At 34.1% G+C, this 15711-nt stretch overlaps 1 protein-coding gene across 4 annotated transcripts in view; it reads right to left on the reverse strand.

Annotated features, from left to right (window-relative positions):
- The window catches only part of C9orf72 (C9orf72-SMCR8 complex subunit), a 124951-nt gene that overhangs the window by 92869 nt on the left and 16371 nt on the right, over positions 1–15711 (reverse strand). For 2 of the 4 annotated variants that reach the window (XM_017869334.1, XM_017869333.1), the window contains exons 8-11: positions 14187–14422; positions 8295–8352; positions 6200–6309; positions 4207–6085 (exon numbers count right to left, since the gene is read on the reverse strand). In XM_017869334.1, the coding sequence (XP_017724823.1) occupies positions 5899–6085; positions 6200–6309; positions 8295–8352; positions 14187–14422 (591 nt within the window). In that variant the 3' untranslated portion in view covers positions 4207–5898. Of the gene's footprint in view, positions 1–4206; positions 6086–6199; positions 6310–8294; positions 8353–14186; positions 14423–15711 lie in introns of those variants that run through there. The other 2 variants (XR_001884952.1, XM_017869335.1) reach the window with 2 other exon arrangements.

Here is a 15711-nt window from a genome sequence, read left to right on the forward strand (position 1 = left end):
AATAATCAAATTTTGGAACTCTATATTTAATTGCTTAATGGTGAGGATTATGACAGCAATAATACTGATAATAGCTGTAACCCAATTTTATTGTGCACTTACTCTGTGCCAGTTACTGTTCCAAGCATTCTGAATTTATTAACTCACTTAATCTTCAAGTGATTCTATCAGGTAGGTTCTATTCTTACTCTTAAAGAATAGATGAGGACACTGAGGCAGCACAGAAAGGTTAAATACCTTGTCTAAGGTCACACAGCTAGGAAGTGAGAAAATAAGGATTTGAGCCTTGGAAATCTGGTTCTAGGACCCAAACTTCCAAAAATTCTACTATCAACTTACAATGACAAACATAAATTATGGTCCTTCGCCATAAAACTCAATATGAGCATTAAAACTGACTTTTTACCATTTGTTATGAACACTCTGAACAATCACAATAAAAAGTAGTGTGGAGACACTATTCACATCTCTAAAAACATCTTAGGAGGGGTACACGAAGCAAAATGCTGGGTGTGAGTGTTTTTGCAGATTCAGGCTCCAAAGAACAAAAAAGCAGAAAAAACAAACAATGGTGTTTTCAAACAATGAATGTTGTTTTCCTTTAGCCATAAGGGAATTTTAAAACTTGACAAACCCATTCAGCTTTCAAGGCATTCCACATTCCCCACCCACAAGCAAATGCCAGAAGGTGCCAGTTTGAGCCAACTCAGCTCAGGAATGACTTTCTAAATACTGGATCAGGTTTCTTGAATGTCCGTACTCCACAGATGGATACTTACTATTGTCCTAATTGGTCTGATGAAAAGTACTTAGCAATTTATCAAGCAATTAATTTAACAAAAGCATTTCAGCAAGAGATGAGATGGTGTGGCACAAATGCAGAAACAGAAATTTCAAAAGATTGAAATTTATTACTTCAAAAGATTGAAAATTGCTGCCTAAAATCTTCTAACTTTAGAGCTAGGTTGTGCATAGGCTTAATTTTAATGAATTAATTTTAGTTCATTAATTTTAATGAATAATCTTCTGGAAAAAATAAGTTTTGATTATATAAAGAAAGCAATTTCCTTGATTTGCAGGAAATAATTCTTTTGGGGAAAAACAAATAAATTAATGTACTCATTACATCCATCCAGTTAACATTTACTGGAATCATGCCGTGTGCCCAGCACCATGCTAGGCACTGAGATACAAAAATGAAAAAGACAAGAATCTTGTTCTTTAGCCTAGGTGGGGAGATAGATAAGCAAAGGAATAGTATAATAAATACAACAAAAGAAATATGTACTAGCTAGACCTGTGGGAAGAAAGGTTACAAAGATCAACAGAAACTGTGTGCTAGAATTTTGGACCTAATTCTCTAAGAGTTGGAGAGTCATTAAGCAGAAGTGATCATTAGATTTAATTTTAGAAGGATCATGCTGTTATCAATGTGAAGAATGGGCTGTAGTAGGGAAACATCAAAGGCAGATTCTGTTCCACTCTTCATAAAAATCGTCCCACAGCACTCTGATACCCTTTTTGCTCTCTAATCCATTTCTCCTTTTCCCCCAAATACAGGTAATTTAGAAATTATTTAATCTTTTAAAAGCATTGTTTTCCAAGTTTTTGAGGTTTTCCCAGATATTTGTTATTGGTTAATAATTTAACTCCATTGTGGTCAGAGAACATATTTTCTATGACTTGAATCCTTTTAAATTTATCAAGATTTGTTTTACGGCTCAAAATACAGTCTATCTTGGTACATGTTTCATGTACTCTTAGAAAGAATGTGTCATTTATTGTTGGGGACTGCTGTGCTCTACAAATGTCATTTAGGTCAAGTTGGTTGATAGTTTTGTTCTAATCTTCTATATCCTTACTGATTTTGTGTATTCTTGTTCTACTAAACACTGAGAGGATATTAAAATCTCTAAACATAATTGTGGATTTGTCTACTTCTTATAGTTCTATCAGTTTTTGCTTCATGTATTTTGATGCAGTTATGAGGTGAAAAAATATTTAGGATTGTTATATCCTTTTGTTGAACTGACTTTTATCATTATGAAATGATCATTTTTACCCCGGTAATATTCTTTGCTCTGAAATCTATTTTGTTTCATATTGTCACTCCAGCCTTCTTCTAATTTTCAATATGATGTATCTTTTCACCATCCTTTTACTTTTAATCTGTTTGTCCTTTATTTTTAAGGTGTGTTTCCTGTTGGCAGCATTTGGTTGGGTCTTGCTTTTTTATCTGATCTGAAATTCTGACTTTTTAAGGACATTTCTAAAATCAAAAAATAAAAGTTGTATATATTTATAACATACAACATGATGTTCTGAAGTAAGTATACATTGTGAAATGACTGAAGTTAATTAACATATACATTACCTCACATATGTATTTGTAGTGAGAACACTTAAAAGATACCGTTAGCAATTTTCAAGTGTACAATACATGCTGTTGGTTATAGTCACATTGCACAATAGATCTCTTGAGCTTATTCCTCCTAACTGAAGAAGTTGTACAACAGATCTCTTGAACTTACTCCTCCTATCTAACTTTGACCAACATCTTCCCAGCCCACTGCCTCTCCCCAGCACCTGGTAACCATGTTTTTACTCTCCGCTTCTATGAGTTCCAGGTTTTTCCATTCTGCGTGTAAGTGAGATCATGTGGCATTAACAATCTCTAACTTTTAATTGGGGTGTTTTGAACATTTATATTTAAATATCTTTAAAAGATAATTGACTGTTTAAGTAAAAAAATGACAATAAAGTGTGGAGTTTATAATGTATGTAGAAGTAAAATATAAGACCATAACAGCAAAAGGCAACAACAGTAAGTTTCTTAAGCTATATGTCAAGTAGTATATAAACTGATAAATTATAAAGAGGTATAACCCTAAAACAACCACTAAAATAAATCAGAGTTCTAGTTAATAAGACAACAGAGAAGACACAGTAAAATAAAAAAAAATCCAAAAGAAAGGAGAAAACAAAAAGAACAAAGAGAAAACAGCAAGACGACAACTTTAACCTACCATGCCAATAATCATATTAAATGTTCTAAATGCCCCAATTACAAGCTAGAGATTGTCAGATTGGATGAAAAAGCATTTATGAAGCACTGGTCAGGTACTGAACTAACGATCTTATAAGGTCTCATTAAACCCTCTGGTGAAGTACGTATTATCATTCCGTTTCAAATATTTACAAAATGAACCTTGCATAGGTTAAGTAACTTCTCCAAGCAGCACAGCAGGGATTCACACTTGGGCTCTGAATAGTGCAAATAGACCTGTAAAACCTGCTTCCTTACTCTCCTTTCAATTCAACGAAACTGAGTACCAGTTACATGGAGTTAATAAGTTAGGAGCTGTGCCCATGGCAATGACTGTAACTATCTGGGATGAAATCCACCTTTACTAGCTGTGTGACCTTGGGCTGTATATTATACATCTTTAAGCTTTAGTTTCCTCCTTTGTAAAATGGAAATAATAATACTAGTCCCATAGTGTTACTGTGTGTTAACTGGAGGTGGTGGACTGTTTTTGCTACTTTAAGCTATACTCTACAGATCACAGAAGAAATATCAATTTGTGCAACTCTACATCAAAATCAAAATAGTGTTATATAAGAGTGACCTGTTTAACCTGTAGCATTACAGAAATATACTACAGAAGTAACTATCTCATATTTATAGTATTATATGAAGTTTTGGTTTCTTCTTTGAGAATCATAGTGATATGATCAATTAGTCTTCTTTTAAAGAAACCTCTCAACTATTGTATTTTCAAAAAAATATTTTTCTTGGAGTGAAAATGTCAAACCTATTCCTAGCTTTGCAGATGAAAGTATTTAGACTCCTTGGACTCTTACTTTGGATACATGTATCAGATACTGGGAGTGAATAACTTCAGTTAGGTTATATTAATATTATAATATAGTATGTTAAAAACAATTTATCTAAATAAGTATTATACATTTTGAAATATTAAATATATAATTTGAAAAATCAAAATGAAATCCCAGAGAGTTAAGCAGAAAGTTTTTTTTTTTTAAACATAGATTACATTATAAAAGGATTTTAATATTTTTTCTTTGAAAAAGACAAAATTAATTTAAAAAAAGTTTCGATCCAGCATGACTGTCAGCTGAACAGAAGCTGATCGGTCTTCAAATATCATAGTATTTTCTTCTGAACGAACAAGTGAAAGAGGCAAAATTTCAAATATATTTTATTCAAAATTCTCCATCTAGGAGAAAAGATATATAACAATGTTTACACATGCTTTAATAACTTATTTCACTGTACAACTTACATTCTGTATAACAGTACAATAAACCAGCCAAAGAAAATAACCAGTTAGCACTTAAATAAGAATCTATCATGTAAAAAACATAGTATGGGACACTACGAGATAGTATTTATATATTTTTTAAATGACTGAGCTACAGTACAACAGTCATCTAGTTCAGGGGTTGTCTAAAAAATCAAGCTGCCCACATCTTTCTGATTAATGATGGGAAAGCTATTATGACCTTTCACATAAGAACATGTCATTTTGTTGTGTAAATTTGGTGGTTGGGGGACAGAAGGGCTCTATTACCTTTATCCCTTTCTTATAAATATATTCTCCCTTTTATGTTACTTCCAGTTTTAAATAAAATATTTGTGTTTGTGTACACTACAATGTCAATATTGTGTTAGAATTATATTAATCAGTTATTTTACAGCCAGCAGAATGGTCCAAATGCATTAAGGAAACAAAAGAAACAGACCACTTAGCTCTGCCAAAGTAGCACCTAGAAAAATAACACTTCAGTAAAATTTCTCCTGCTATTCCTTACAGCCTATTGCAGGTAAATGGCAACAACTTCAAAAACATGGGCAGAAATGTAAGAAGGAAGTACTCAAGGAACTATTTTATGTTCCTGAAAAAAAAGTTCTTATTAGTTAATATATTCTCTAATGCATTTTATAATCTCAAAGTTACAATGATTGCCAAAGCAGGTACATGGTAAGACTCTGCAAGAAGAAAACAAGATGAAAACGACTGACCCGTGAAATCTGAACTTGTTCCAAGTAATTCGATTTTCCAAGGAAAAAAAAGGCACAGGAGGTGCACATTTCAATTTGGCTCAAAAATAATGAAAATTAATTTAAAAAGTTGGCAACAACTACTAAAACATAAAATACAATTTCCTATTACAGAGCTCAACTATATAGAACATCGACAATAGCAACAACAATAAAACAAACAAAACATCCTAACTGTGGTTCACCATGAGCACGGACTATAGAGAAACTATCAGACATTTCTACAGACTGAATCCCGAGGACTAAATCCACAAAGCAGGATCTAATAATCAATTCCAATTAAACATCTGCTTGATCAATTCTCTTTCTAAAGCTTATCCTATGTTCAAGCTCATTTTCTTTCTGTGGAACTGAAATCATTTAAAGGCTCTAATTTTCAGTTGATTGCAGAAGTATTACAGTAATTCCACACACCAAAGAACGCCAAAAGATAGAAAGTCAACTAATATCTGTAAAAGCGAACTCAGATTTCACCTTAATACATGTAAACCATGAATCATATATTTCAAAAAAACAGTAGTTATGGTCAAGTTTATATCCTATTATTATATATTTAAAAGACAGCAATAATATCTATTATATTGTAAACATAGGTCTGTATCCCAAAAGCATAAATCTAGGAAAAGAGACATCCAATGTAATGATGCACCTGACATCCCCTCAGACTCTTGTGAGAACTGTAGTGTAACTTACTTAACTGCAATTGCCAAGCAGAGCTCTGGAGTATGATCCAGGGGAATGTTTCCCCACACCACTGAGCTACTTTAGCAGCGATCACGATTGTAATGGAATAGGCTTATTAAGTTACACATTTAAAAAGTCATTAGAACATCTCGTTCTTGCACACTAGTGTAGAAAGGTCTTCCAAAGATAAAAGAGTGTAGGCCTGGTTTAATTTTCTCAGCCAGGGCCATTATTATGTTAAGATCGCCCTCTGCTGTTAAATCAAGGTCTATCTTCAGGTTCCGAAGAGATTTAAAGGGCTTTTTTCCCTTCTGCCTGAAAGTAATGAAAAAAAAAAAAAAAAAGCAAAAATTATGATATAGAAAATGTACAAAGGAAACAAAACAACAATGTACAAAGGTTTTTCTTCCATGTAGGAGTTTTACTCACGTATCATCTTCTATATATTTTATTAGTGTCAAGGCTTTTCTGTGAAGGACAAGTAGAAACTGTGCAAGGAAAGTACTCCTGAGAGATAAGCCAGGTTTCAGCTGAAAGACCTGCAGGGAGAGGAACCATTTCAATACATAATTTGCTCACATTCTACTTGTACAGCAATGTTTCTATGACAGTGTTAACAGTCCTTAGCAGACAATACACACTAAACATCTCCTTAACCATTTCCACTGATGCCACCTAATAGGAGTGTGGTATAGAAGCACTGGGTGTAGGAACAATCTGACTTCTTTTTTTTTTTTTTGAGATGGAGTCTAGCTCTGTCACCAGGCTGAAGTGCAGTGGTGTGATCTTGACTCACTGCCACCTCCACCTCCCGGATTCAAGTGATTCTCCTGCCTCAGCCTCCCAAGTAGCTGGGATTACAGGCACGTGCTGTCACGCCCAGCTAATTTTTGTATACTTAGTAGAGACGGGGTTTCACCATGTTGGCAGGATGGTCTTGATCTCCTGACCTCGTGATCCACCCACCTCGGCCTCCCAAAGTGCTAGGATTACAGGCATAAGCCACCATATCCGGCCAATCTGATAGTTTTTTGAAGTTTTCTGATTTATCTTTAAAAATGCACTCAAATTTTGCATTCTACTTCAGAATACATCCATGTTTGTTTCACTATTAAAACTCATATGTAAGCTATTTCATATTTCTTAACTTCTTCTGCCCAAATCTTCAAATAACATTGAAGCTTCTAGAAGATGAGCCTATGGTTTTGAGACATTCATATATCTGTACTTTTGCAAGGAGTGGAGTGGGTGGGTAAGAGGAGAATGTGTGCATGTGATGAGGTGGACAGTGGGAGGGATTTTCAGTTTGAGAAGCATGAAATTCCATGCCTACGAATTTTCCTTGAACTTTGCAATATGTCACAGACCATATAGATCTCAATCCAAAATTTCTAGTAAACATAAGGATCTCATTATTTCAAAGCTTTATCTATGACACAGTTTCCTGGCCTGATCCCCAGAATGTTATTATAACAAAACTGTAATATATTAAGAAATAAGTTCCATATAATCTACAATTTCCTTCAACTGTGTAATTAAGTATTTTTTAAAAGAATGAAACAATAAAATGTTATCATTTAAATAAGTACATGATGTTTCAAAATATTTTGACTCAATTCAGGCAAAAAAACAACCTCCCTTTCTCAAAAAAAAAAAAACTTACTTGAGTTATAGGTTAATGCTTGAATTAAAATGTTTGTTGCTTGAAGTATGGAATGCTGCATCCTTAATTGTTAAGTCATTAAATTAAAAGTCAAAAGGAAAATCATTTACACACTTTAGAAAGACCAGACACTACAAAAAACACCTAATAAAACAGATTAGGACTTAATTCTTAATTCTATCATGTTTTATATATGTAAAAAAAATATATATATATTATACTCTATTTGTCATATACAGAGTATATGTTATATATTTAACATATGTATATGTTATATAAAAACATATTTATATTTTTAACATATAAACATATATATCCTACAGTGCCAGTAATATATACATACACTTGTTCTATATATATACACACACACATATATATACTTGTACTACATATATAGTACAAGCATTGTAGGATACATATATATGTATATATTATATCTGTAAAAGCTAACTCAGATTTCACTTTGATACATGTAAACCATGAACTCTATGTTTCAAAAAACAGTAGTTGTGCTCAAGTTTATATCTTATTATTTTATCTGTAAAAGACAGCAATAATATTTATTATATTGTAAACATAGGTCTGAATTCCTGAAACATAAATCTAGGACAAGAGGCATCCAATGTAATGATGCACTGACATCCCCTCAGACTCTTCTGAGAACTGTAGTGTAACTAACTTAACTGCAATTGCTCAGCAGAACTCTGGGGCATGATCCAGGGGAATATATATATATATACACACACACACACACACACACACACACACACACACACACACATAGAACAGGCATTGTAAGATATATTAAAAAAGAAAACATGTCATATCATTCACTCTGACAATCTCAAGTTCAACATTTACCTGATCCAGGAAGGCTTTCACTAGAGTGTCTCTGTGTAAGACATCTTGAAAAATATTCCTGAAGAAGAAAATGAAGAAAAACGTTCAAATGTTGAAATGGCTATATAATGCTACTTTCCACCATCCCTCACTTGAGCCAACATTTTAAGTTCTTATAAATTGGTATTACATATAAACATATTTGTAAGAATATAGATGTATATATTTGGAGATACAAAGTATACATTCACTTATTTACTCAAGGATATATTTACATTTTACTGGTGTTTGTCAGGCTAATATGTAATTTTTTTCTCTAAAGAATATAAGCAGTCCCCAATAAGGGTATGTATGTGCCTATCAATCTATTTTAGTACTCTCATCTTTTAAAAAAAGTAGAGACCCTTAGGCAATTAATAAATAAAACTACCAATTCTTGCCATCTCAAAAACAAAACAAAAAAACAAGCCAGCAACAAAATAAGCACACAACCACCACCATCAAAAACCAAAACAAACCAAAAAATACGAAGAAAAATCTGAGTGAGATTAGAGAACACACTCAGACGATTATCCATTGGGTTTGCCTCAACAAGTCCACTATCTATAAATAACATGAACCAACTATCCAATAAAGTACTACCTACCTTGGCAATGACCAGAGTGAGATGTAGCAATATAATGGCCACTTAAAATAATGTGTGCCTAACGCACCTAGGATATAGTAGGTGCTAAAGCAAACACACAGACAAACAAGACTATTTCCTTCCCAGGCCCCACCTCCCTTTCATCTTTTCTCTTCCATTTTCCCTAGGTTCTACTCAGGCCAGAGTGGTAAGAGAACATTTAATAAGGGAAGGAGGTTTTAACTGAAAGTAGTTCGGATCATCCTATACCTGACCGGAGTGGCAAAAAAAGAGAATGGGGGTGTGCAGAAGCAAATAGGAAGGTAGTTCAAGTTTTCTAATCTTAAGAAATGAGTGTACCACACTACAGAAGAAAGAAACAGTAAAGGGGAAACATATCAGCATTTTATCATCATTGACTGGGCACTGATAGTGCCCCTTCTTGGGCTCTGGAAAGAGAATAAGGCTTATATTTAAGTCGAGTGGACTTATTATACCTGTTCCACTGAATGAATATCTTAGTCATAAGTGAATTAGATAAAGCAAGGTGTTAAAAACAACATTTCCATTTGTTTGTGTCATCTCTGATTTCTTTCAGCAGCGTTTTGTAATTCTCGTAGAGATGTTTCACCTCCCTGGTTAGCTGGATTCCGAGGTATTTTATTCTTTTTGCAGCTATTGTGAATGGGACTGTGTTCCTGATTTCACTCTCACCTTGGAAGCTGTTGGAGTACAGACAATGCTAAAACTTTGCTGAAATTTTTAACAGATCTAGGAGCTTCTGGGCAGAGACTATGGGATTTTCTAGGTATAGAATTATACTGCCTGCAAACAGAAATATTTGACTTCTTCTCTTCCTATCTGAATGCCTTTTCTTTCTTTCTCTTTCCTGACTGCTCTGGCTAGGACTTCCAGAACTATGCTGAAAAGGAGTGGTGAGAGTGGGCATCCTTGTCTTGTTACGGTTCTCAAGGAGAATACTTCCAGCTTTTGCCCATTTGGTAAGATATTGGCTGTGGGTCTGTCATAGATGGTTCTTATTTTTTTGAGGCATATTCCTTCAATGCCTAGTTTGTTTAGGATTATTTTGTTTTCTTTTGAGACAGGGTCTCACTCTATTGCCCAGGCTGGAGTGCAGTGGCATGATCTCAGCTCACTGCAACCTCTGCCTCCTGGGCTCAAGCAATCCTCCCACCTCAACCTCCTGAGTAGCTGGGACTATAGCTGCATGCCACCATACCAAGCTTTCTTTTTTTTTTTTTTCCCTGTAGAGATGGGGTTTCACCATGCTGCCTAGGCTAGTCTTGAACTCCTGGGCTTAAGATATACACCCGCCTTGGCCTCCCAAAGTGCTGGGATTACAGGTGTGAGTCACTGCACCTGACCTACTGAAAGGTTTTTAACATGAAGGATGTTAAATCGTATTGAAAGCCTTTTCTGCACCTATTGAGATAATCTTGTGGTTTTTGTTTTTAGCTCTGTTTATGTGATGAATCACACTTATTGATTTGTGTATGTTGAACCAACCTTGCATCCCAGGGATAAAGCCTACTTAATCAAAGTAGATTAGCTTTTTGATGTACTGCTGGATTTGGTTGCGAGTATTTTGTTGAGGATTTTTGCATCTATATTCATCAAGGATATTGGCCTGAAGTTTTCTTTTTTCTGTTGTATCTATGCCAGGTTTTGGTATTAGAAGGAAGCTGGTCTCATTAGGGAAGAGTTCCTCCTCCTCAATTTTTTGGAACAGATTGAGTAGGAATAATACCGGTTTTTCTTTATACATCAGGTATAAAGAGATGACACAAACACACGGAAAAACATTCCATGTTCATAGATAGGAAGAATCAATATTGTTAAAATGGCCATTTGCCCAAAGCAATCTACAGATTCAATGCCATTCCTCTAAACTATCAATGACATCCTTCACAAAACTAGAAAAAACTATTTTAAAATTAATATGGAACCAAAAAGGAGCCCAAATAGCCAAAGCAATCCTAAGCAAAAAGAACAAAGCTGGAGGCATCACATTAGCCGACTTTATACTAAAAGGCTATAGGAACCTTAACAGCAGGGTACTGGTATAAAAACAAGACAGATAGACCAGTGGAGAATAGAGAGCCGAGAAATAAAGCCACATAGCACCTACAACCATCTGATCTTCAACAAAGTTGACAAAAACAAGCAATGGGGAAAGGACTCCGTATTCAATAAATGGTGCTGGGATAATTGTTAGCCATAGGAATTAGAGTGAAACTGGACCCCACCTTATACCATATACAAAAATCAACTCAAGATGGATTAAAGACATAAACGTAAAATCAAAATTGTAAAACCCTGGAAGACAAACTAGGAAATACCATTCTGGACTTAGGCCCTGGCACAGATTTTATGATGAAGACGCCAAAAGCAACTGCAACAAAAACAAACACAAATGAGACCTAATGAGCTCCTGCACGGCAAAAGAAACTATCAACAGAGTAAAAAGACAACCTACACAAGGGGAGAAAAATATCTGCAAACCACGCATCTGACAAAGGGATATCCAGAATCTGGAAGGAACTTTAATTAACAAGCAAAAACAACCCCATTACAAACTGGGCAAAGGACATTAACATTTTTCAAAAGAATATATGCACACAGCTAAAAAGCATATGAAAAAATGCTCAATATCACTAATCATTAGAGAATTGCAAATCAATTCTCTAGGAATGGCTATTATTGAAAAGTAAAAAAATAACAGATGTTGGCAAGGTTGTGGAGAAAAGGGAACACTTACACACTGCTGGTGGGACTGTAAATTAGTTTAGCTATTGTGAAAAGCAGTTTGAAGATATCACAAACAACTTACAATAGAACTATCATTCACCCTAGCAACCCCATTATTCTGTATATACTTAAAGGAATACAAATTGTTCCACCATAAAGACACATGCATGTGTATATGTTCACCACAGCGTTATTCATGATAGCAAAGACAGAGAATCAACCTAAATGCCTATCAATGGTAGACTGGATAAAGAAAACATGATACATATACACCATGGAATACTATGCAGCCATAAAAAACAGATGGAGCTAGAGGCCATTATCCTGAGTGAACTAATCCAGGAACAGAAAACCAAATACCACATGTTCTCACTTCTAAGTGGGAGCTAAACACTGAGTACACATGGACACAAAGAAGGAAACAGCAACACCAGGGCCTACTCGAGGGTGAAAGAAGGTGGGAGAAGGGTAAGGATCAAAAAACTACCTATTGGGTACTACGCTTATTACCTGGGTACACCAAACCCTCATGACACGCAATTTACCTGTATAACAAACCTGCACATGTACACATGAACCTAAAATAAAAGTTAAAAAAAAAATTTCCAGTGACCAATTTTTCATGTATTGGCAGTGACTAGAATTATTTTAAAAGTTAAAATTAAAATGACAAACATAATTAACATGTAAAACATACACTGAAAAGTAAAATGAGTCTGTGACAACAGACTTAACAACACACAATCTAGTGGCTAAAAATACTATTTTTTGGACAATTTTATGTTTAGAAAATTTAGAAAATTTAGAGCTGGATGCAAAATTTAAAAATTCAGGATATTACTTTGTCATGATCAGCAAAATGAGAATAGCTGTCTAATTATAGTTTGTCAAATCAGCAAAACAAACATAGGTGGCTAAAAATGATTAAGAAATGTTAAAATACACATACCTCCTCTAAAACACAAAACAAAAATACTAAATGGTTGCAAACTCATTCTGCAGTTCACTAAATTTCTTCAAAATGCTCCCAAGCAACCAGTCAAAAAAGGGGAAAATACTAAGCACTTCAGGAAAAAGGAAAATGTTTCAGGGCACAGATTAATTAGAAAACTTCTACATGTCTACCAAAATTTACCAATATATAAAAACTTACTGACATGGAATTTCAGTTTGACCAATTCATTTTCTAAAACAATTCCCCCACTACTTTCTCAAGAACCAATAAAAACTCTGGAGAACTAGGAAAAAATGGGTCCTATATTAAGTCATCTTTCTGCACCTTGACATATACAAGGCTGGGGGTCCCTTGAACAAGATGTTACTATTCAACGCTTTTGGTTAACACTTAGTGTGTAATTACTGGTGCTCCACATGTCTGTTGCCTAAACTCAAACCTGTTCTGTAGAGAGACAGGTCAGGGTTGTTTGCCCCAATTTTTCTATTACCTTACACACTTATACCTGGGTTATCACAGTTAACGCTTACTGTTGTTACCTTCTATATGTCAAATATTATTCCAAGGCCTTTTTTTTTTTTTTTTTTTTTTTTAACAAGACAGAGTCTCATTGTCCTGTAGGCTGGAGTACACTGGCACATCATAACTCCATGTAACCTCAAACTCCTGGGCTCAAGAGATCCTCCTGCCTCAGCTTTCTGAATAGCTAGGATTATAGGCACACAGAAACACAATCAACTAATTCTTTTTTATTTTTTGTAGAGATGGGGTTTCACTATGTTGCCCAGGCTGGTCTGGAACTCCTGGCCTCAAGTAATCTACCTGCCTTGGACTCCCAAAGCTCTGTTCTTACAGGCATGAGCTACTGTGCCTTTTTTCAACTAATAAAAGAGAACCACAAAAGTACACTATAATTCTTTTCCTGATTTCAGAACATCATTTAACTGTTTACTTAGGGTTTTAGGATTACAGATTTATCATCATCCTTTTTTTTCTTTTCAAGTTGGGTCCATGCTCAATTAATTATCATTACTTTTCCTTTTGAATTTCCTGATCAGACTTTTTTTTTAAAAATATGAAGTGAGTAACAATATAAAATGCAAAGTAAAACAACGCTCTATTAATATATTTTAACAGTTTTGTTGTATTTTATATTCATATGTCAAGGAAAAAAAGATTTAGAATTACTTCTCTGGTTTTGTTAGTAAGTCCATTCAGTAACTGTTATACAATAGACTCTATGCAATGTAGGGGCTGGAGCTGTGTGGTTAGCCACTATTAAGCCCAGTACCTAGAACAGTGCCTAGGAGCTCAATATATATTTATTAAACAAATAGTTAAATATTTACTTTAAGGGTTAATCTTACCTATTTTAGGGTAAACACAATTGTATGGAAAAAGAAGAACATTTAAGAAAAAAATGCTTGATTAAATGTTACTTCAAGCATAATTCTGCTAGTAATATTTCTTTCTTTTTAAATGCAACTTCTGTTTTGTTTTTATTCGTAAAAGACACAGTTTCATATTGCTTGACTACAGTACCAGGAGGCAGAGCATTACGTACAAATCAGGAGTAAAGCTTTCGTCAGTGTAGATGATCGTATCCTGAGCCATGTCTTCTTCTGAAGTGGCTCTCCAGAAGGCTGTCAGCTCGGATCTCATGTATCTACGCTGATTATAAATATGTTCATGACAGGGTGGCATCTGCTTCACAGTATTGATATCCACATCTATGTGTGTGGTGGGATATGGAGCGTACATGACTTGCCGGAAAGGCAGCACAAAGCTTCCAGTTGAATCCTGTCAAAATAAAAGGAAAATGTACTGTCTTACATGCCAAACGATATAATTGTTTTTCAATTTTTTAAAAATGGTCTTTGATTTAGCAAATCCATCTCTAAAAATTTATCCTAAGAAATTATTCATGAATGTGTTCAAGTTTTAGTGACAGAAGTGTTCAGTATAGCATTGGTTTTAATAGCAAAACATCAGAATAACCTAAGCATCCAAAGGAAGTGGTTAATAAAAATGAATTTATTATTTAGCATCTAAAGATGAAGTTGTTGAAGTTTGTGTTGATATTCAAAGAGGCTTAGAATCTGCTGTGAAAAAAGCAGATTAGAATGTGCAGAGATGATACAGTGGGGGTGGGAGTCTTAAAGAAAATACATGCAAAAGAGAAAAAAAGACTAGAAAGAGATATGCCAAATATTAACAGTGGGTATTCACTGGATTTGAAATTACAAGTGTCTTTTAATTTCTTAATTATTCTATGCATCTCAATGAACATGTATTTTTATAAATAACAAATTTACTTCTTTCCTAATCAGTTGGGGTTGCCAGTTACCAGGTAATAATAACCTACTGCATATGAGGTACTGTGCCATATGCTGTGAACAGAACACAAGAAAGAGGCTATTTCCATTTTATCACTTTTATAATGCTGTGATAATCATCTTTGTATGTCAAAGGTATTTTCCAGAAAACTATATAATTTGTATTTGCATGGGGAACTATTAAATATTTTTTCATTAGATCATAGTTTTGAAATTTCCTCTACACATCTGGTATAGGTCCCTTTCAGAGCTAAAATTATATAATTAAATGAGAGGGTGCTGAGGAAACAAAAGTATTAAGCACTTTATAATGCCTTAACAGGAGAAGTTCTAATTTACAGATTTGTATAACTCAAATAGAAACCGTGTTTCCTTTAACTAGTTTCTATATTTAAATACTATCATTCTGAGTTCATAGCAGCACATTATTGAAATTGCACAAAAGCCTAATATAACTTTTATTTGCAACAATTTTTAAATTTTTTAAATTTCATTTTGCTGTGGCTACATCCTCAAGAAAGTAGTCACTATGAGACAATCACATAACCATTAGGAAAGCTATTTCTTCACGACTTGGGACTATAATTAAAACAACAATAATAGATCCAACAAGGTGAACAACTTTCTTCCCTTTAATTATTGTAAATAATTGCTAATTTACATTTCTCTGTTTTGCTCCTTGAACAGTAGACTCAAATGAAAGAAAACTACAAGTTTTTTCTAATATATATTATATATAGAAATATATATATT

This window comes from Rhinopithecus bieti, unplaced genomic scaffold, assembly GCF_001698545.2.
Source record: "Rhinopithecus bieti isolate Rb0 unplaced genomic scaffold, ASM169854v2 scaffold_2572, whole genome shotgun sequence".
Lineage (NCBI taxonomy): Eukaryota > Metazoa > Chordata > Mammalia > Primates > Cercopithecidae > Rhinopithecus > Rhinopithecus bieti.